At 43.5% G+C, this 18,609-nt stretch overlaps 1 protein-coding gene across 4 annotated transcripts in view; it reads left to right on the top strand.

The window, feature by feature from the left end:
* The window catches only part of CHRM4 (cholinergic receptor muscarinic 4), a 183,021-nt gene extending 165,168 nt beyond the window's left edge, over positions 1-17,853 (top strand). For 2 of the 4 annotated variants that reach the window (XM_056527652.1, XM_056527653.1), the window contains exon 2: positions 9,969-13,144. In XM_056527652.1, coding sequence (XP_056383627.1) covers positions 9,969-11,470 — 1,502 coding nt within the window. In that variant the 3' untranslated portion in view covers positions 11,471-13,144. Of the gene's footprint in view, positions 1-9,968; positions 13,146-17,515 lie in introns of those variants that run through there. The other 2 variants (XR_008845404.1, XM_056527651.1) reach the window with 2 other exon arrangements.
* The last annotated feature ends 756 nt before the right edge of the window (positions 17,854-18,609 follow it).

The raw sequence follows: 18,609 nt of genomic DNA, 5'->3' as shown, positions 1-18,609 counted from the left end.
CACTGACATAAAGCACGACTACGCTGACTGCCCATGAGTGGGATGAACAGCATATCAGAGCCTGACAGCCATATAACTGCTGGTTGCCACAAATATCTTTTGATATGTTTCTGAACCATATAATCTTTCTTAAAGTTCACGGAGCATCATCTAGTATCAGTGCGGACAGGCAAGCTGCACTTACTGGCGTGCGTGGGGTATTAACTCTTTACGCTTCCATCCAAACTTCAACAACTACGATTGTTTCCTATACAAGGGTTACTCCGGTGGAAAAATATTATTTTAAATCAACTGGTGCCAGAAAGTTAAACAGGTTTGTAAATTACTTCTATTAAAAAAAAAAAAAAAAAAATCTTAATCCTTCCAGTACTTATCAGCTGCTGTATACTACAGAGGAAATTCTTTTCTTTTTGGATTTCCTTTCTGCCTGACCACAGTGTTCTCTGCTGACACCTCTGTCCATGTCAGGAACTATCCAGAGTAGGAGCAAATCCCCATAGCAAACCTCCCCTGTACTGGACAATTCCTGACATAAAAACAAACAGAAAGAGCGCTCCATAGTGTATTACTGTGAAAACCACAATAAACCGGTGGGAGTTGTGCGAGCCCCAGCACAATTTAGGTGTAGATAATCAGTCTCACTCCCGCCTTTCCACATATAGAGCAAGATAAAAACTAGGATCCTCCAAGAAGGAATGGAATACTTCAGGGGCTGAGAGACCACAAGTAACAGGTAAAGCAACTGAGGTTTATTCCCAACATGCAACGCGTTTCGCGCCTTGGCGCTTCATCAGGCATAAAGACAAAGGATTATGGGAACATATATATAGTCGCTGATATTAAAGGGGTACTCCACTGGAATTCATTTTTTTTAAATCAACTGGTGCCAGAAAGTTAAACAGATTTGTAAATCACCTCTATTAAAACATCTTAATCCTTCCAGTACTTATGAGCTGCTGTATGCTTCACAGGAAGTTCTTTTCTTTTTTAATTTCTTTCCAGTCTGACCACAATGCTCTCTGCTGACACCTCTGTCTATGTCAGGAACTGTCCAGAGCAGGAGCAAATCCTCATAGCAAACATATGCTGTTCTGGACAGTTCCTGAGATGGACAGAGGTGTCAGCAGAGAGCACTGTGGTCAGACAGAAAAGAAATTCAGAAAGAAAAGAACTTCCTGTGGAGCATAAGGAAATTGATAAGTACTGGAAGGATTAAGATTTTAAAATAGAAGTAATTTTCAAGTCTGTTTAATTTTCTGGTACCAGTTGATAAAAAAAAAAAAATGTTTTCCAGTTGAGTACCCCGTTAACCCTTTACTGGTGTTAACTCTGATGTTAACCCATTACATTACAAACAAATTTACCAGCCAAATACATCCATAAAAACAATATACAATATATAAAACAAATACAGACTTATGTAATAATAAACATATAAAAGCAAAAAAAAAACTATATTAACTATATTACTTCAGCGTGAGTTCTCAATGGTCTCATTCAGCCCATGCGGAGATAACGTACATATTTTAAAAATCCAATATAACTCGCGATTTATCAATTTTTGAAACCTATTAGGACTATCAATAGGAATTGTTTCCAAAATTTACAGTTTCAAACTGTCAGGGATTTTTTGGTGGACAGAAGTAAAAAGTGCCGCGACACATAAAACCATTGTTAATATTAGAGCAATGTTTATTCATACGGGAACTGTCTGGCAATCACACAGTACTAAATAGAATGCATATTAACTATCACAACTAAAAGGCCCTTTGATTATATATATATTTCATTAGTAGCATCAGATGTAGTTAAAGGGGTATTCCAGGAATTTGTTTTTATTTGACTATGTTACAGGGGCTGTAAAGTTAGTGTAGTTCATAATATAGTGTCTGTATCTGTGTGTGACGGTTTTCTCACAATTCTTCTGTGATTTTCACACCAATATTTATTTTTAACAGCATACAAAATGACTGTTGTCTCAGATTTTTCCCAGGTTGCAATGCAGCCAAGACCTGACATCACTAGTCAGCTGATGACCGGGAGCCTGTCTGCTTCAATGGGTGGAGCGGTCGCTTGGTGGGAGAGAGATCAATCTGCAACTAATGCAGCTGTAGGCACCCTGTTTGAAAACTACAGGTCTGTTGAATGGATGCAGCTCATTTATGTTTCAATGGGTGAGGTGGTTGATGTGTGGGAGGGAGGAAAATGGAATTATGGGATTTGTAGGCAAAAGAAGAAAACTCAAACAGGAAATACCAGTTCACAAAAAGCCACAGTGTTATGATAATCTCACAACATAGTCATTTATCCCCAAGACAAGCGCAGATCCTTCCTAAGCATGTCCATTACTATCTGCCAGGTACGTACTAAAATCACCTTATGGTGGAGAACCCCTTTAACGTCTCAAAACTGATCATGTTGCAACACAAATAACGAGGTTTATTTCATTTAAACATCCCCTTAACACTAGCTGACACATGAGAGGGTTGCGTTGATCCCAATCTGCTGGGGGCTAGAAGATTGCGCAGATTCATGTGTGGTGTCCCAGTACGGGATATGGTCATTCTGTCCCATCAGGTTGAGTGCCTATATGTCTCCGGGGCTCTCCTGTAGTGTCTCCTCCTGTGTATATCTAGGTTTCCCATAAAAGGGTTGTCATATAATGAATAAAGGACCTTTATTGTTTGTCACAAGATTATATTTGTACCACATGATTGTGTTTAAGTCACATGTTCAAGTCATCTGATTGTTACCCAGAGAACCCAGTGACCAGGTGACCTCTCTAGTGACCTATGGGCTCCTTACACAGCCCCCTATATAAGATAGGGAGGAGCTGAATCGCCTGAGGTCCAGTGCAGTCAAGTCGTCTCAGTATCAGTGTCCAGAGCATTGGAGGCCTCAAGCCTAAAGTCTGCAGCCACCTGTCAATTGCAAGTAAGCTAAAGTCATCAAGTCAGTCAAGTCAAGTCTACTGTCTAGTCACCGGGGCCTGCATTATAGTCAGTCTACCTACTGCAAGTCCCAGCAAGTCTGCGAGGTCTCTCTGTGTCACTGGTCACCTCTCTGGGATCCTGGCTGAACTGTATAGAATGTAACATCTGTCTAACCTCAGTAAAAGCTACCGTTACCTTAACCTGGCCTTGGACTCTTTATTGCCTCTGCCCTACCTAGGACTAGCGGTACTACCTTCGGGTGGTTATATAGGAAAACCACTCCCTGGCGTCACGAACACAAAGGGGTAAATACCATCTGACCCTAACATCTCACCTCACACCCTGTGGCTCACCATACATGGATCTTCTAAAAATTACTCCTGGCTGTTTAGGAATAAAATTCCTCAAAATGGCATCATCCCAGACAATGGGCCAATATTTTATTAATATCCATTTCATATCATCGGCTGCACAATTATAATTTGTAATAAAATTATATTCAAAACTATCAACGTCACTCTTCACCTTCTTATCAGTATTCCTACTACTGTGTGATGTCACAATTAGAGATGAGCGAACTTACAGTAAATTCGATTCGTCACGAACTTCTCGGCTCGGCAGTTGATGACTTTTCCTGCATAAATTAGTTCAGCTTTCCGGTGCTCCGGTGGGCTGGAAAAGGTGGATACAGTCCCAGGAGATTCTTTCCTAGGACTGTATCCACCTTTTCCAGCCCACCGGAGCACCTGAAAGCTGAACTAATTTACGCAGGATAAGGTATCAACTGCCGAGCCGAGAAGTTTGTGACGAATCGAATTTACTGTAAGTTCGCTCATCTTTAGTCACAATGTCACACTGTTTTTACTTTATTGAACATAATAATAAGAGATAATAATAATGAGATAATAATGGGTCGGGGTAACCTTTATTTTTAAAATGTTGTTGTAAAATATAAGACTGTTTTAAAAATTTGGAATCCAAAGTGCAATTTTTGCGAATGCGTAAACATTGCCCATAGGGCATATTCCTAAGCCATTTTGGATGATGGGCACTTTTATAGTCCAAGAAGCTATTCATGTCGACATTCTTAAAAAACTTTTCAGTTTGAATAGCCCTGGTCCAAAAATTCAATATGAATATTAGAAAAATGGGGTGTGAACTGTAAACCCCAATGATTCTGGTTTAGGACATGAACAAACTCAGTACCCTGCTCAGATGTCCCCACCCAAACTAAAAAAAAGATCATCAATAAATCGCCTATAATGGGCTATATACTGACTGAAAGTGGGGGGGGGGACGGTGCGATGTACTGGGACTCGAATCGCCCCATAAACAAGTAAGCGTAACTTGGGGCGAATCCAGAGCAGGAGAGGTTTGCCATGGGGAATTGTTTCTGCTCTGAACAGTTCCTGACATGGACAGAGGTGTCAGCAGAGAGCACTGTTGTCAGACTGGAAAGAACTACACAACTTCCTCAGGAGTATACAGCAGCTGATAAGTACTGGAAGGATTAAGATTTTTAAATAGAAGCAAATTACAAATCTGTTTAACTTTCTGGCACCATTTGATTTAAAAAAAAATTGTTTTTCACTAGAGTACCCCTTTAAGCAAATGAATGACGCAGCAGTGACCGGCGTTACATTGAAGCCCCAGTCCTCATGATGGGTGAGGTCCCAGCGATTCGACCCCCACTAATTATGTAGTTATAAGTTGTCATTTTGGGATGACCCCTGAACTCAGCTGCCTGGTCTGTAAAGGGAACCTGTCCCCTATTTTATGCTGCGCAGACCGCGGGCAGCAAGAAACAGGTGAAGGGAGCGAGGTCCCGGTGAAGGGAGCGAGGTACCGGAACACTACGATTTACTAATTTGGGCATTTCAGAGAAATCATCGTTTAAAAGAGCCACAATGACCCAGGTAAGTAGTCATTGGGGCGGACCCTGGGGGTGGCTGTCTGCCCCCAGTCCTGAGTGGTGCATCTCTCCCTATACATAGATAGGATCGTCTAGTGTCATCACTCAGGGTCCAGGGGGCGAACAGGGTCTTACCGTTCATCTAGTCCAGTGTTTCTCAACCAGGGTGCCTCCAGCTGTTCCAAAACTACAACTCCCAGCATGCCCGGACAGCCTTTGGCTGTCCGGGCATGCTGGGAGTTGTAGTTTTGCAACAGCTGAAGGAACCCTGGTTGGGAATCAGTTACTCATCGAGGGCGAATAACATTTGGTAGCGTGCCACTTTGAATGCGTGTTGCAGAATCTGATATATCATTGAGCGAACAGCAGTCGCCATGTGGCGGGCATTCGTCGAATCCCTGAAAATAGAAATGTTACGGTTTAGTCTAACAAGTCTAGCATGCATATAGATGAGCTGTCACACGGAAAGATTTGCGGTAAATACATAGAAAAAGGTTCATTAAAATACCGGTTTGTCTAACGGTTTTGTGCTGCCACCCGATGGCAAGCTGGTAAACTGCGCCGTGCACGCTCATTGATGAAAATTTACGGAAAGACTGACACATCGGTTTCCCTAAAATGTCACAAAATGGTTTTTGAACATGAAGCGCAAAGATAAAGGATGTTATGAAAAGGATAATACATGATGCGTGAATACGATTTGCGGGCGACAGCATCAGCGCCCCAGTCGGTCACGGTTTGTTTCAATGTACTTTAATGGACAGTTGCCCGAAACCCACTACTTTGCTGCTAGGAATGTTATCCCCTATCCAAAGGATAGCTGATTACATGTCTGATCGCGGGGGTCCGGTCATCTCCGCTCTGCTGCGGAACCGCGGTCATCTCCGCTCCGTGCCGGATGACTGGCGATTACAGCCGCCACTCCCCCTCCATTCATGTCTATGGGAGGAAGCATGACGTCACGATCAGGGAAGCCCCAGGTTTCCGAGACCATAATGCTGCAGTGCCAGCCCGGAGATCGCGCGCTGCAACTACCGGACCCCCTGCGATCAGACATGTTATCCCCTATCCTTTGGATGGGGGATAACATGTCTAGGGGCGGAGAACCTGTTTAAGGCTATGCTCACATGGCATCATTTTTGCAAAATATTCGTCTGGACATTCCGGCTGCTGTTGTCCTTAAAGGGGTACTCCGTGGAAAACTTTTTTTTTTTTAAATCAACTGGTGCCAGAAAGTTAAACAGATTTGTAAATTACTTCAATTAAAAAATCTTAATGCTTCCAGTACTTTTTAGGGGCTGTATACTACAGAAGAAATGCTTTTCTTTTTGGATTTCTCTGATGTTACGAGCACAGTGCTCTCTGCTGACCTCTGCTGTCCATTTTTGGAACTGTCCAGAGCAGGAGAAAATCCCCATAGCAAACATATGCTGCTCTGGACAGTTCCTAAAATGGACAGCAGAAGTCAGCAGAGAGCACTGTGGTCATGACATCAGAGAAATCCAAAAAGAAAACCATTTCCTCTGTAGTATTCAGCCCATAAAATGTTGATTGATTTAAAAAAAAAAAAGTTTTCCACGGGAATACCCCTTTAAATCGTATTTGGACCACTCGCCAATGCGCCGTCTCCATAGACGGAATTGCATATCCAAGTGGATACTACCAAAACAGCTCAATTCTTTCTGCGTAAGCCAGAATTTGAATTTCCGCGACCAGATGTTTCCGCTGCAGTAAATTCTCCCGCCTGCGCTATGCAGCAGAATCCCGTTGAAAACAATGGGCTGCTATAGAATTTCCGAGCAGAACTTTTCCACGTGAACAAGGCCTTAAGGTCATGAATGAAACTGCTTCAGAAAAGGGTTAAGGTAGGTGATCGGGTAGTTTGGTGGACAGATAGGTGGGTTGGTAGGTAGGTAGGTAGGTAGCCAGGTTCATTCTCCCCCTTCTTAATATTGCCAATGAAATAAAAAGATCTAAAACTTACTTCCTTTGGTGTTGCAGGTGATGCAATGATGGTGATATCTCCAGCTGCTCCTGACCTCTTGCAGGCTGATGACCTTGCTCCCTGCTCCACCCCAATCTTCAACTGATGCGCAATTAAAATTAGAACTCCTCTTGGGATCATGTGGAAGACTTTCTCAGGCAGTGTCTAAAATCTAAGACTGTTCTGTTGGAACCAGGAGAGATGGGAGGTCTGATAGGGCCTAAGTCACTGGGTGGATTTACCTAGCCAAGCATGCATGGGGTACTCGCAAGGAAAACTTTTTTTTTTTTTTTTTAATCAACTGGTGCCTGAAAGTTAAACAGATTTGTAAATTACTTCTATTAAAAAATCTTAATCCTTCCAGTACTTTTTAGGGGCTGTATACTACAGAGGAAATGTTTTTTCTTTTTGTATTTCTCTTATGTCATGACCACAGTGCTCTCTGCTGACCTCTGCTGTCCATTTTAGGAACTGTCCAGAGCATCATATGTTTGCTATGGGGATTTTCTCCTGCTCTGGACAGTTCCTAAAATGGACAGCAAAGGTCAGCAGAGAGCACTGTGGTCGTGACATAAGAGAAATCCAAAAAGAAAAACATTTCCTCTGTAGTATACAGCCCCTAAAAAGTACTGGAAGGATTAAGATTTTTTTAATAGAAGTGATTTACAAATCTGTTTAACTTTCTGGCACCAGTTGATCTAAAAAAAAAAAAAAAAAAAGGTTTCCACGGGAGTACCCCTTTAATTCAATAAAAGGGAAATGAAAGTGTCTGTAGCCTACAAGTGGTAGGGCAGGGATCCAATGTCTCTCTGCTCCCCCGTAGTCTTCAATTGAAACACAAATGCAATTGAATATCAGAACACTTTGGATCGGGGGCATGTGCAGGACTTCCTCTGACAGTGCCTGAAAAATGGGACTGTTCTGTTGGAACCAGGACAAATGGGAGGTATAGTAGGGCCTAAGTCACTGGGGAGATTTAACCAGCCAAGCATGCATGTTTAATTCAATGAGAGGTTATTGAGGACATCTCAAAAGGTACAAAGTATTGGGTATGCTAAACTAGTGATATCAAAAAGTTTCTCTAACATGTCTTAAATCTGTATGGCCAAATTAAGGGGGTTGTCTGGGATTAGAAATATGTGGTTGTTTTTTCTTCCAAAACAGCCAATCACCTGTCCACAGGCTGCCTGTGGTGGTCCATCCAATAGTTGACTTAAAGGGGTACTCTGGTGGAAAACATTTTTTTTTTTTTTTTTATCAACTGGTGCCAGAAAGTTAAACAGATTTGTAAATTAAAAAATCTTAATCCTTCCAGTACTTATTAGCTGCTGAATACTACAGAGGAAAATTCTTTTCTATTTGGAACACAGAGCTCTCTGCTGACATCATGAGCACAGTGCTCTCTGCTGACATCTCTATCCATTTAAGGAACTGTCCAGAGTAGGAGAAAATCCCCATAGCAAACATATGCTGCTCTGGACAGTTCCTAAAATAGACAGAGATGTCAGCAGAGAGCACTGTGTTCCAAAAAAGAAAAGAATTTCCTCTGTAGTAATCAGTAGCTAATAAGTACTGGAAGGATTAAGGAAGGATTAAGATTTTTTAATAGAAGTCATTTACAAATATTTCTAGCACCAGTTGATTTAGGAAAAAAAAACAGTTTTCCATCGGAGTACCCCTTTTAAACCAGTATTCTTTAAAGGAGTAATCCAGTGCTGAAAAACTCATCCCCTATCCTAAGGATAGATTCAGATTGTGGGGGGGTCTGACCGCGGAGGCCCCCCGCGATCTCCTGTACGGGGACCCGGCAGCCCGCGGGAAAGGGGCGTCTTGACCACCGCACGAAGCGGCGGCTGACACGCCCCCTCAATACAACACTATGGCAGAGCTGGAGCGCTGCCTTCGGCAATCTCCGGCTCAGCCATAGCTCTACTGAGGGGGAGTGTCGGCCGCCGTTTTGTGCGGTGGTCGACACACGCTCTCTGGCCAGCGAGCCAGGGCCCCGTACAGGACATCACGAGGGGCCCCAGTGGTCGGACCCCCTGCGATCTGAAACTTATCTCCTATCCTTATGATAGGGGATACGTTTTTCAGCAGTGGACTACCACCTTTAACCAGTAGGAGATAAAAAAAAAAAGTAGACAGTTGCACTCACCACTCTGATCTTTTACTTCTTTATTCGGGTAGTTTCAGGTACAGTCTTAACTGATCCAGGGGCGCATCCACCGTTTCGTGTGGGATATACGCTTCGTCAAGCCAACGCTCCGCGTTGGCTTGACGAAGCGTATATCCCACACGAAACGGTTCTGTCCCCTGGACGTGCCCCTGCATAAGTTATGACTGTACCTGAAACTACCCGAATAAAGAAGTAAAAGATCAGAGTGGGGAGTGCAACTGTCTACTTTTTTATCGCCTACATACCTGCTTGTGTGAACTGCGCTCTATGATAGTTCTGCACCTCCAGCTGACGATAGCCGACTCCCATCCCTGGCTGCTGAGATCACTTGTTGAGTTTCTTTAATTATTACAGAAGTGCCAGACTTATTTTGTTCTTGTTTTTGCTATTCTTTAACCTGTGACTCACCGTCTGTCGCAAAACTACATCTCCCATGATACTTCAACAGCCGAAGGTCATGTTGGTGGTAGTAGTCGCAGGTTGGGGAAGAGTTGTTTAGACTCTGATACACTGCCTGTATAGCCCTCAGCATAGCATAAGTTGTGTGACTTGGTCCTGAATATGTTCCTTTGTACTATTTCTGTCATGAATAAATTCCGCTGCCGAAGAATGATTGCTTAAGACAGCAAGTTTAGAAAGCTTCATAGATTTAAAGCCTGCTCAGATCGAAGCTTTGCAGCCACTTTGTACAGAAATAGCTCTGCTTCGGCGGTTTGGGAGTAAAGTTACTGCGTGGCGCTCATTAAAATGACACACTAATTAACTAATAACAATGACCCAAGACGCTCAGCCCCGTCATCTCTGAAAGTCATTATACAAGGACCAGGGAATATGTCGGACCTTCTCAACAACGTCCTAATTGAGTTTGCTGACAGTGTTCTCCGTGTCTTAGAGTAGAATTCTCCCGCTAACAATATTGGTGACAATTTATTATAACTTTTTTTCTCTTTTTCTTCCTTTTAGAGCTTTTCTACAACTTATCCACCCCTCGTTGGCCAGCCAAGATGGAAAACGACACCTGGGAGAACTCAACAAGCCTTCCCACCCTGTCTTCCAACACCACTGAGAAAGTTTCGGGCCAGTATCAAACAATGGAGATGATCTTTATTGCCACGGTGACAGGTTCTCTCAGCTTGGTCACAGTGGTAGGAAACATCTTGGTAATGCTCTCCATCAAGGTGAACCGCCAGTTACAGACAGTCAACAACTACTTTCTCTTTAGCCTGGCCTGTGCTGACCTCATCATTGGCGTATTCTCCATGAATCTCTACTCGGTGTACATTATAAAGGGCTACTGGCCACTTGGACCCATTGTGTGCGACCTATGGCTGGCTTTGGACTATGTGGTCAGTAATGCCTCCGTGATGAACCTTCTTATCATCAGCTTTGATCGATATTTTTGTGTCACCAAACCATTGACCTACCCAGCTCGAAGAACCACAAAGATGGCAGGGTTGATGATTGCAGCGGCCTGGCTACTCTCCTTTGCACTCTGGGCACCCGCCATCTTGTTTTGGCAGTTTATTGTGGGAGAGAGGACAGTGGAAGATAGGGAATGCTACATTCAGTTTCTTTCCAACCCTGCCGTTACATTTGGCACAGCCATTGCTGCCTTCTATCTTCCTGTGATTATTATGACCATCCTCTATATTCACATTTCATTGGCCAGTAGAAGCAGAGTTCGTCGACATTGTCCAGTGACAAAACCGGAGAAGAAGAGTAAACCAATAAGCTCAATGAAAAGCCCCCTCATCAAGCAGACAAAGAGCCTTCCTAAATCCGAGGTAGTAGAAGGAAAGATAGAAGGGGAGAATGGGGTAAAAAATGGCAAACTAGAGAAGTCATTGACCAACCTCCAATCTGTGGAAGAAAAAGAAACCTCGAATGAATCTAGTTCTGCTAGCATGACCAACCACCCTCAGGATAAGCAAACAATCGATCCATCTTCTGGTGTCGTCTTGGCTCCAACTCAAAGCTTGCAACAATTGCAACCGAGGGTCAATGCCACCTCGAAGTGGTCCAAAATTAAAATTGTGACAAAGCAGACGGGCAATGAGTGTGTGACAGCCATTGAGATAGTTCCTGAATGTTCAATACCTCTTCACCAAGATTCAGGCCTGCCCAACACTCGTCCGGCCAACGTGGCAAGGAAATTTGCCAGCATAGCTCGTAATCAAGTAAGGAAAAAAAGGCAGATGGCAGCAAGGGAGAAGAAAGTCACCAGGACCATCTTTGCTATACTGCTGGCTTTTATTCTCACCTGGACGCCTTATAATGTGATGGTCCTGATAAACACTTTCTGCGAAACTTGTATCCCAGAAACTGTGTGGTACATAGGCTACTGGCTCTGCTATGTGAACAGTACTATAAACCCAGCTTGTTACGCTTTGTGTAATGCCACCTTCAAAAAGACCTTCAAACATCTCCTCATGTGTCAGTACAAGAACATTGGCATGGCCAGATAGGCTCCAAGAATGAACTATGCCCGGGGTTGATGGAAGAGATTAAGGAACTATATTGAAAGAGCATGTTCAGGGCTGCAAAAATTTTCGTAGACATTCTTGGAAGCCCCAATTTGGCTGTGAGGATTGCAAGTAGATAAGTCGAATGCAGTCAACACTGTTTTAAGAAATAAGTCCTGTTTTGAAGGATATGTGTAAGTAAAGAGTGGAGCCACAGTTTTGTCCATCAATGGTGGACATCTAAGAGTCAGTGGACATATGTCTTAAAGAATCACACTCATTCTTGTGTACTGCTGGCTGGAGATGTATCAGGAGACTCAATCACCAGGTCAGCCGGTTACCAGGAGTCATTATCCAGCTGCTCAAAACTTTCCACATGCCTTGGTTCTCCAGAGCATTGATCCGTTTAGGTGGCTTCTCAATGTTCTTCTAGATATGGGCAGTTCTAGATATAGGCATAATATTTAGTACTGGTTTCTCGTGAACCCTTCTACAGCTGTAGTCTTACCAAGCATCTCCCTTCTGCCCATTTTATCTGGTATTTTTTTGAAGGCTACCACTACTCAAACCTTTGGTGTGACCTCTGGTAACTTGAGCCTTCAATGATCTCTCTTCCAGAGATATAACGTTTCTCTGATGTCCATGGCTCACAACCACCACCTGTAGATAGGTCTTTGGGTTGGTCTGATCTGATTATTCAAAAACTATGTCTGGAGCTTGTTACAGGGAGGACCTTGAGAACTCCGGCCCTTCTATTCTGGGACATCCAGTTGTCTCTCTATATATATAGGTGATTTATATATGTACATACATATGGCTATCATACATCTGGCCTATATAGTTAAGCAAATGATAATTTTTTTTAAAGGATAATAACCCATGTTGAGTACCAAATGAATGATTCTGTGATATTGGGCCACGTTTTTTAACGCATTAGCTTAGTGTGTCCACTAAAATCATGCCACAGTCCCAGTGTCCCAATGAAAAATCTGTAACAAGCCCCCCCCCCCAACCATGTGCCATGTATGGTACCAGTGTCTTCTTATGTGGCAGAGGGGAGTTTGGACCCCCTTGACTACTACCTCTGCATCCTGGGAGGACTAGCATTGCCCCTGCCGAAAGCTGATGGAAATCCAAGGGGTCCTGCAGTAGAGTCCTCAACTTAATTTGTGTTGTCCACAGATCACAAAAGATGTTCATATCATTGACCCAGATATTATGACTCTACCATTTAACCAGTATAAGCATATCGAGAAGAGGCATCAGTACTAGATGGGAGTGCCAATTCAAGTGCCATTCCAAATGGGACTATTAAACATTCAGATGTAGTTCATGTAGGACACAAGATTAAAGGGGTACTCCGGTGGAAAATAATTTATTTTAAATCGACTGGTGCCAGAAAGTTAAACAAATTTGTAAATGACTTCTATTAAAAAATCTTAATCCTTCCAGTATTTATCAGCTTCTCTACAGAGGACGTTCTTTTCTTTTTGAATTTCCTTTCTGTCTGACCACAGTGCTCTCTGCTGACACCTCTGTCCATGTCAGGAACTGTCCAGAGCAGGAGCAAATCCCCATAGCAAACATATGCTGCTCTGGACAGTTCCTGAGATGGACAGAGGTGTCAGCAGAGAGCACTGTGGACAGACAGAAAAGAAATTCAAAAAGAAAATAAATTCCTGTGGAGCATAAAGCAGCTGGAAGTGCTGGAAGGATTAAGATTTTTTTAATGGAAGTAATTTACAAATCTGTATAACTTTCTGGCACCAGTTGATTTAAAATAAATTGTTTTCCACCGGAGTACCCCTTTAACTCTCAGTTATTTTTTTTTTTTTTTTTTACAAATTGTTACTTATATAATAATAATAATACTGCCAATAATATTTCTGTATGATCCCAACCAATGACAGTAAACTCTTCTGTGCTGAGGGGCCTTCTAGGAAGACTATGCATGGCCAAGTGGGGAATGGAAAGGTTCATGGCAATGTATATACAGTACAGACCAAAAGTTTGGACACCTTCTCATTCAGAGTTTTCTTTATTTTCATGACTATGAATATTGTAGATTCACACTGAAGGCATCAAAACTATGAACTAACACATGTGGAATTATAGACATAACAAAAAATATGTCATATTCTAGGTTCTTCAAAGTAGCCACCTTTTTCTTTCATTACTGCTTTGCACACTCTTGGCATTCTCTTGTTGAGCTTCAAGAGGTAGACACCTGAAATGGTCTTTACTTCACAGGTGTGCTGGTGTGGAGGAGGAGGTGAGATGGTGTGAAGGAGGAGGTGTGATGGTGTGGAGGAGGAGGTGTGCTGGTGTGGGGGAGGAGGTGTGATGGTGTGGGGGAGGAGGTGTGATGGTGTGGGGGAGGAGGTGTGATGGTGTGGGGGAGGAGGTGTGATGGAGGAGGTGTGCTGGTGTGGAGGAGGAGGTGTGATGGTGTGGGGGAGGAGGTGTGATGGTGTGGGGGAGGAGATGTGATGGTGTGGAGGAGGAGGTGTGATGGTGTGGGGGAGGAGGTGTGATGGTGTGGGGGAGGAGGTGTGATGGTGTGGGGGGGCTTTGCTGGTGACACTGTTGGGGATTTATTCAAAATTGAAGGCATACTGACCCAGCATGGCTACCACAGCATCTTGCAGCGGCTGCTATTCCATCCGGTTTGCGTTTAGTTGGACCATCATTTATTTTTCAACAGGACAATGACCCCAAACACCTCCAGGCTGTGTAAGGGCTATTTGACCAAGAAAGAGTGATGGGGGGCTGCGCCAGATGACCTGGCCTCCACAGTCACCAGACCTGAACCCAATTGAGATGGTTTGGGGGTGAGCTGGACCGCAGAGTGAAGGCAAAAAGCGCCACCAAGTGCTAAGCATCATGGGAACTCCTTCAAGACAGTTGGAAGACCATTTCAGGTGACTACCTCTTTAAGCTCACCAAGAGAATGGAGTGTGCAAAGCAGTAATCACAGCAAAAGGAAGAACCTAGAATATGACAGATTTTCAGTTGTTTCACACTTTTTTGTTATGTCTATAATTCCACATGTGTTAATTCATAGTTTTGATGCCTTCAGTGTAAATCTACAATATTCATAGTCATGAAAATAAAGAAAACTCTGAATGAGAAGTTGTGTCCAAACTTTTGGTCTGTACTGTACTTAAATAACGCGGTCATTATAAGAAAGGCCGGCATCAAAGGGAGGCACAGGATTAGAAAAACAGTGCCACACTTGCCCATGGGTTGCGTTTGGTATTGCAGCTCAGCCCTATTCACTGTAATAGAGCTGTGCTGCAAAACTAGACACAAACCATGGGAAAGAGCAGCGCTGGAAGAAGGGAGCCATATTTTTTTAAGTCCTGGACAAAGTTAACATAATTACTGTGCTATCTATTTAGTCACATTCCAGATTCTGTGGGATGAGCAGTTAGTGTGACCTCTTGAGTCACGCCATTGTCACTACAAGCTACAGAAGGAAAGTAAGGTAGAAGGTATTAAAGGGGTACTCCAGTGAAAAACAATTTATTTTTCATATCAACTGGCTCCAGAAAGTTAAACAGATTTGTAAATGACTTCTATTAACAAATCTTAATTCTATCAGTACTTATCAGCTGCTGAAGTTGAGTTGTTCTTTTCTTTCTGACCACAGTGTTCTCTGCTGACACCTCTGTCTGTCTCAGGAACTGTCCAGAGTAGGAGCAAACCCACCATAGCAAACCTCTCCTGCTCTGGACAGTTCCTGAGACAGACAGAGGTGTCAGCAGAGAGAACTGTGGTCAGACTGGAAAGGACAACTCAACTTCAGCAGCTGATAGGTACTGGAAGGATTAAGATTTTTTTTAATAGAAGTGATTTACAAATCTGTTTAACCTTCTGAGCCAGTTGATATGAAAAAAATTGTTTATCACCGGAATATCCCTTTAAGTTCTGTAGCGCCTTCCAAAAAATTCTGGCATCATCATCCAAGTCTAGACCATGCTCCGGTAATTCCTACATTTTTTTCTAAACCCTCCCCTATTGACCAGCTATAGGTGCCATTACTTTCGGCACCCAATATGCTAATTAAGGCCAAGACTGCAGGAACAGTATATGAGCCCCTTGGTGTCTGGTACATTAGTATAGAGCACAGTCATTGTCAAATTATGACATTTATTACAGTTCCTACAACTTCCATCTATTGCACCATGAATGTCTGAAAATGTACTTTTGCGCTGTAGACCCCCCATAAAGCTGATGGAGGCAAAAAGTATAGGGTTGCCACCTGGCCGGTATTTTACCGACACAGCCAGCATTTTGGCCACCCGGCCAGTATTTATCCAACCAATCCTCCAACTCCCGGAATGTTGCACCATAACCTATACCAGTGTTTCCTAACCAGGGTGCCTCCAGCTGTTGCAAAACTACAACTATCAGCATGCTGGGAGTTGTAGTTTTGCAACAGCTGGAGGCACCCCTGGTTGGGAAACACTGACCTATACTATATACTACTATATAGTCCAATATGCTGGGAGTTGTAGTTTTGCAACAGCTGGAGGCACCCCTGATTGGGAAACACTGACCTATATTATATACTACTAAATAGTCCAACATGCCAGGAGTAGTAGTTTTGCAACAGCTGGAGGCACCCCTGGTTGGGAAACACTGACCTATACTATATACTACTATATAGTCCAACATGCTGGGAGTTGTAGTTTTACAACAGCTGGAGGCACCCCTGATTGGGAAACACTGACCTATACTATATACTACTAAATTGTCCAACATGCTGGGAGTTGTAGTTTTGCAACAGCTGGAGGCACCCCTGGTTGGGAAACACTGATCTATATTATATACTACTATATAGTCCAACATGCTGGGAGTTGTAGTTTTGCAACAGCTGGAGGCACCCCTGGTTGGGAAACACTGAACTATACTATATACTACTATATAGTCCGACATGCTGGGAGTTGTAGTTTTGAAACAGCTGGAGGCACCCTGGTTGTGAAACACTGACCTATATTATATACTACTATGTAGTCCGGCATGCTGGGAGTTGTAGTTTTGAAACAGCTGGAGGCACCCCAGTTGGGAAACACTGACCTATACTATATACTACTATATAGTCCATCATGCTGGGAGTTGTAGTTGGGGGTACACACTGGACCACATGCACACTCATTGACCATGTCACTCACCAGTCACCCACGTGACGTCCCATCATTACTCTGTACTTGGGCCTGTGCAGAGAACCTACTGTCACTCAGGATTTGCATGCAAGCAGCAAGTCCTAGGTGGGCAACTGGGGGTCCCCCTGTTTGAGTGGGGGATGGGGCCTGAACATGAGTTACAGAATCGACAATTATGACCTTGGTTACGGGTGGCATGTAAGAAGTCCTGGACCTAGGCCCTCCTTAGCATATTGGGCACTAAAAATAATGGTACGGGTAGCTGGTGAATAGGGGCTGGGGGGGGGGGGGGGGGCTAGCATTAAAAAATTGCAGGAATTACTGGATCCCCAGCTACACATGGATGATGACACCGGAGATTTTTTTAAGGCACCGCAGAGGGAAAACTAAAGCTAAATTCTAACTTAGTTGCAGCTAACCTAGTGCTCACTGTAAGGAGCCATTGGGACCAAGGGTAGGAAGTTTAAGTTTGGAGATGAGGAAGAGTCCAGAAAAGTGTCTGCCCATATCTCCAGTATGATACTAGTGGTTTTATGGATAAGCTGTACTTTTATAAGCTTTATACTTTAGATTTAGTGTTATTTCCAGCAGTATGCCTGGTGGTATCAGTGTTAGGCCACAACGCCCATGAGAGTCAATACTAACCGGGTTTTGCAGGTTGGCCTCACCCTCATCATGCCCAGCATCCTCCATGTAGCCGCCAGCTTGTGCAGAAACAGGTCCTTCCGATGACTTTAAGTTATGATATATTTGTGTGCACTTTAAGCTACGTTCAGTACTTTTCCATTCATTTTCTATCAGGTCGTTGGAAATCTTATTTTTCTGTATCCATGGATTACCTTTGTATGACTTCTGACAGAGTTTATATTGCTATGTACAGTGCGAACAGGACAGTGACGTTTGCTGCATGAGACTAAAGCAGGAAAAATAAAAGACATTTGTGAAAGAAACAGAGAACAAGAGGCCAAACTGTGGACGTGGAGCCTGGACTGGCCGGAACGTGAGAATGACGTCATCTCAATGCAACAGTACTGTAGACATGGGGAAAGTGTTTGATAGATAATGGACGGGATAGAGAGGATTCAGAGAACTGTCAGGATGTTCTCTTTAAATTATTTTTTGTTACCCCTGAAAATAAATAAAGATATGTGTTATATAAGCTAAACGTGCTATCAGATCATGATTTTTTTTTTTTTTACATTTGTTAAAATTGCTTTGAAACCATATGCTGCAGTACCACGTATGATCACTAGGTGGAGACATTACAATTCTTGTTTCATTACAGTAAAGCAGTGTTTCCATGCTGTGGCTTTACAGCTGTTGTAAAATTACAACTTAAATCATGTATCTCCACAAATTTTACAATTCTATTGTTTAAGAATAGAGGAAACACAAAGAAGTACATGAAGCACATTTGAATGAGGACCCTTGGTTCAGCATGTCCCCCAGGGCGGATTCTGGACATGCCTCCCCCAACAATTAGAAAGTAGATATAAAAAAAACTGTCACGATGCCGGCTGGCAGGTAGTGGATCCTCTGTGCCAGAGAGGGATTGGCGTGGACCGTGCTAGTGGACCGGTTCTAAGCCACTACTGGTTTTCACCAGAGCCCGCCGCAAAGCGGGATGGTCTTGCTGCGGCGGTAGTGACCAGGTCGTATCCACTAGCAACGGCTCACCTCTCTGGCTGCTGAAGATAGGCGCGGTACAAGGGAGTAGGCAGAAGCAAGGTCGGACGTAGCAGAAGGTCGGGGCAGGCAGCAAGGATCGTAGTCAGGGGCAACGGCAGAAGGTCTGGAAACACAGGCAAGGAACACACAAGGAACGCTTTCACTGGCACTAAGGCAACAAGATCCGGCAAGGGAGTGCAAGGGAAGTGAGGTAATATAGGGAAGTGCACAGGTGATTACCCTAATTGGAACCACTGCGCCAATCAGCGGCGCAGTGGCCCTTTAAATCGCAGAGACCCGGCGCGC

This window comes from Hyla sarda, chromosome 6 (genome assembly GCF_029499605.1).
Source record: "Hyla sarda isolate aHylSar1 chromosome 6, aHylSar1.hap1, whole genome shotgun sequence".
Lineage (NCBI taxonomy): Eukaryota > Metazoa > Chordata > Amphibia > Anura > Hylidae > Hyla > Hyla sarda.
This window is presented reverse-complemented; position numbering and strand designations above follow the sequence as displayed.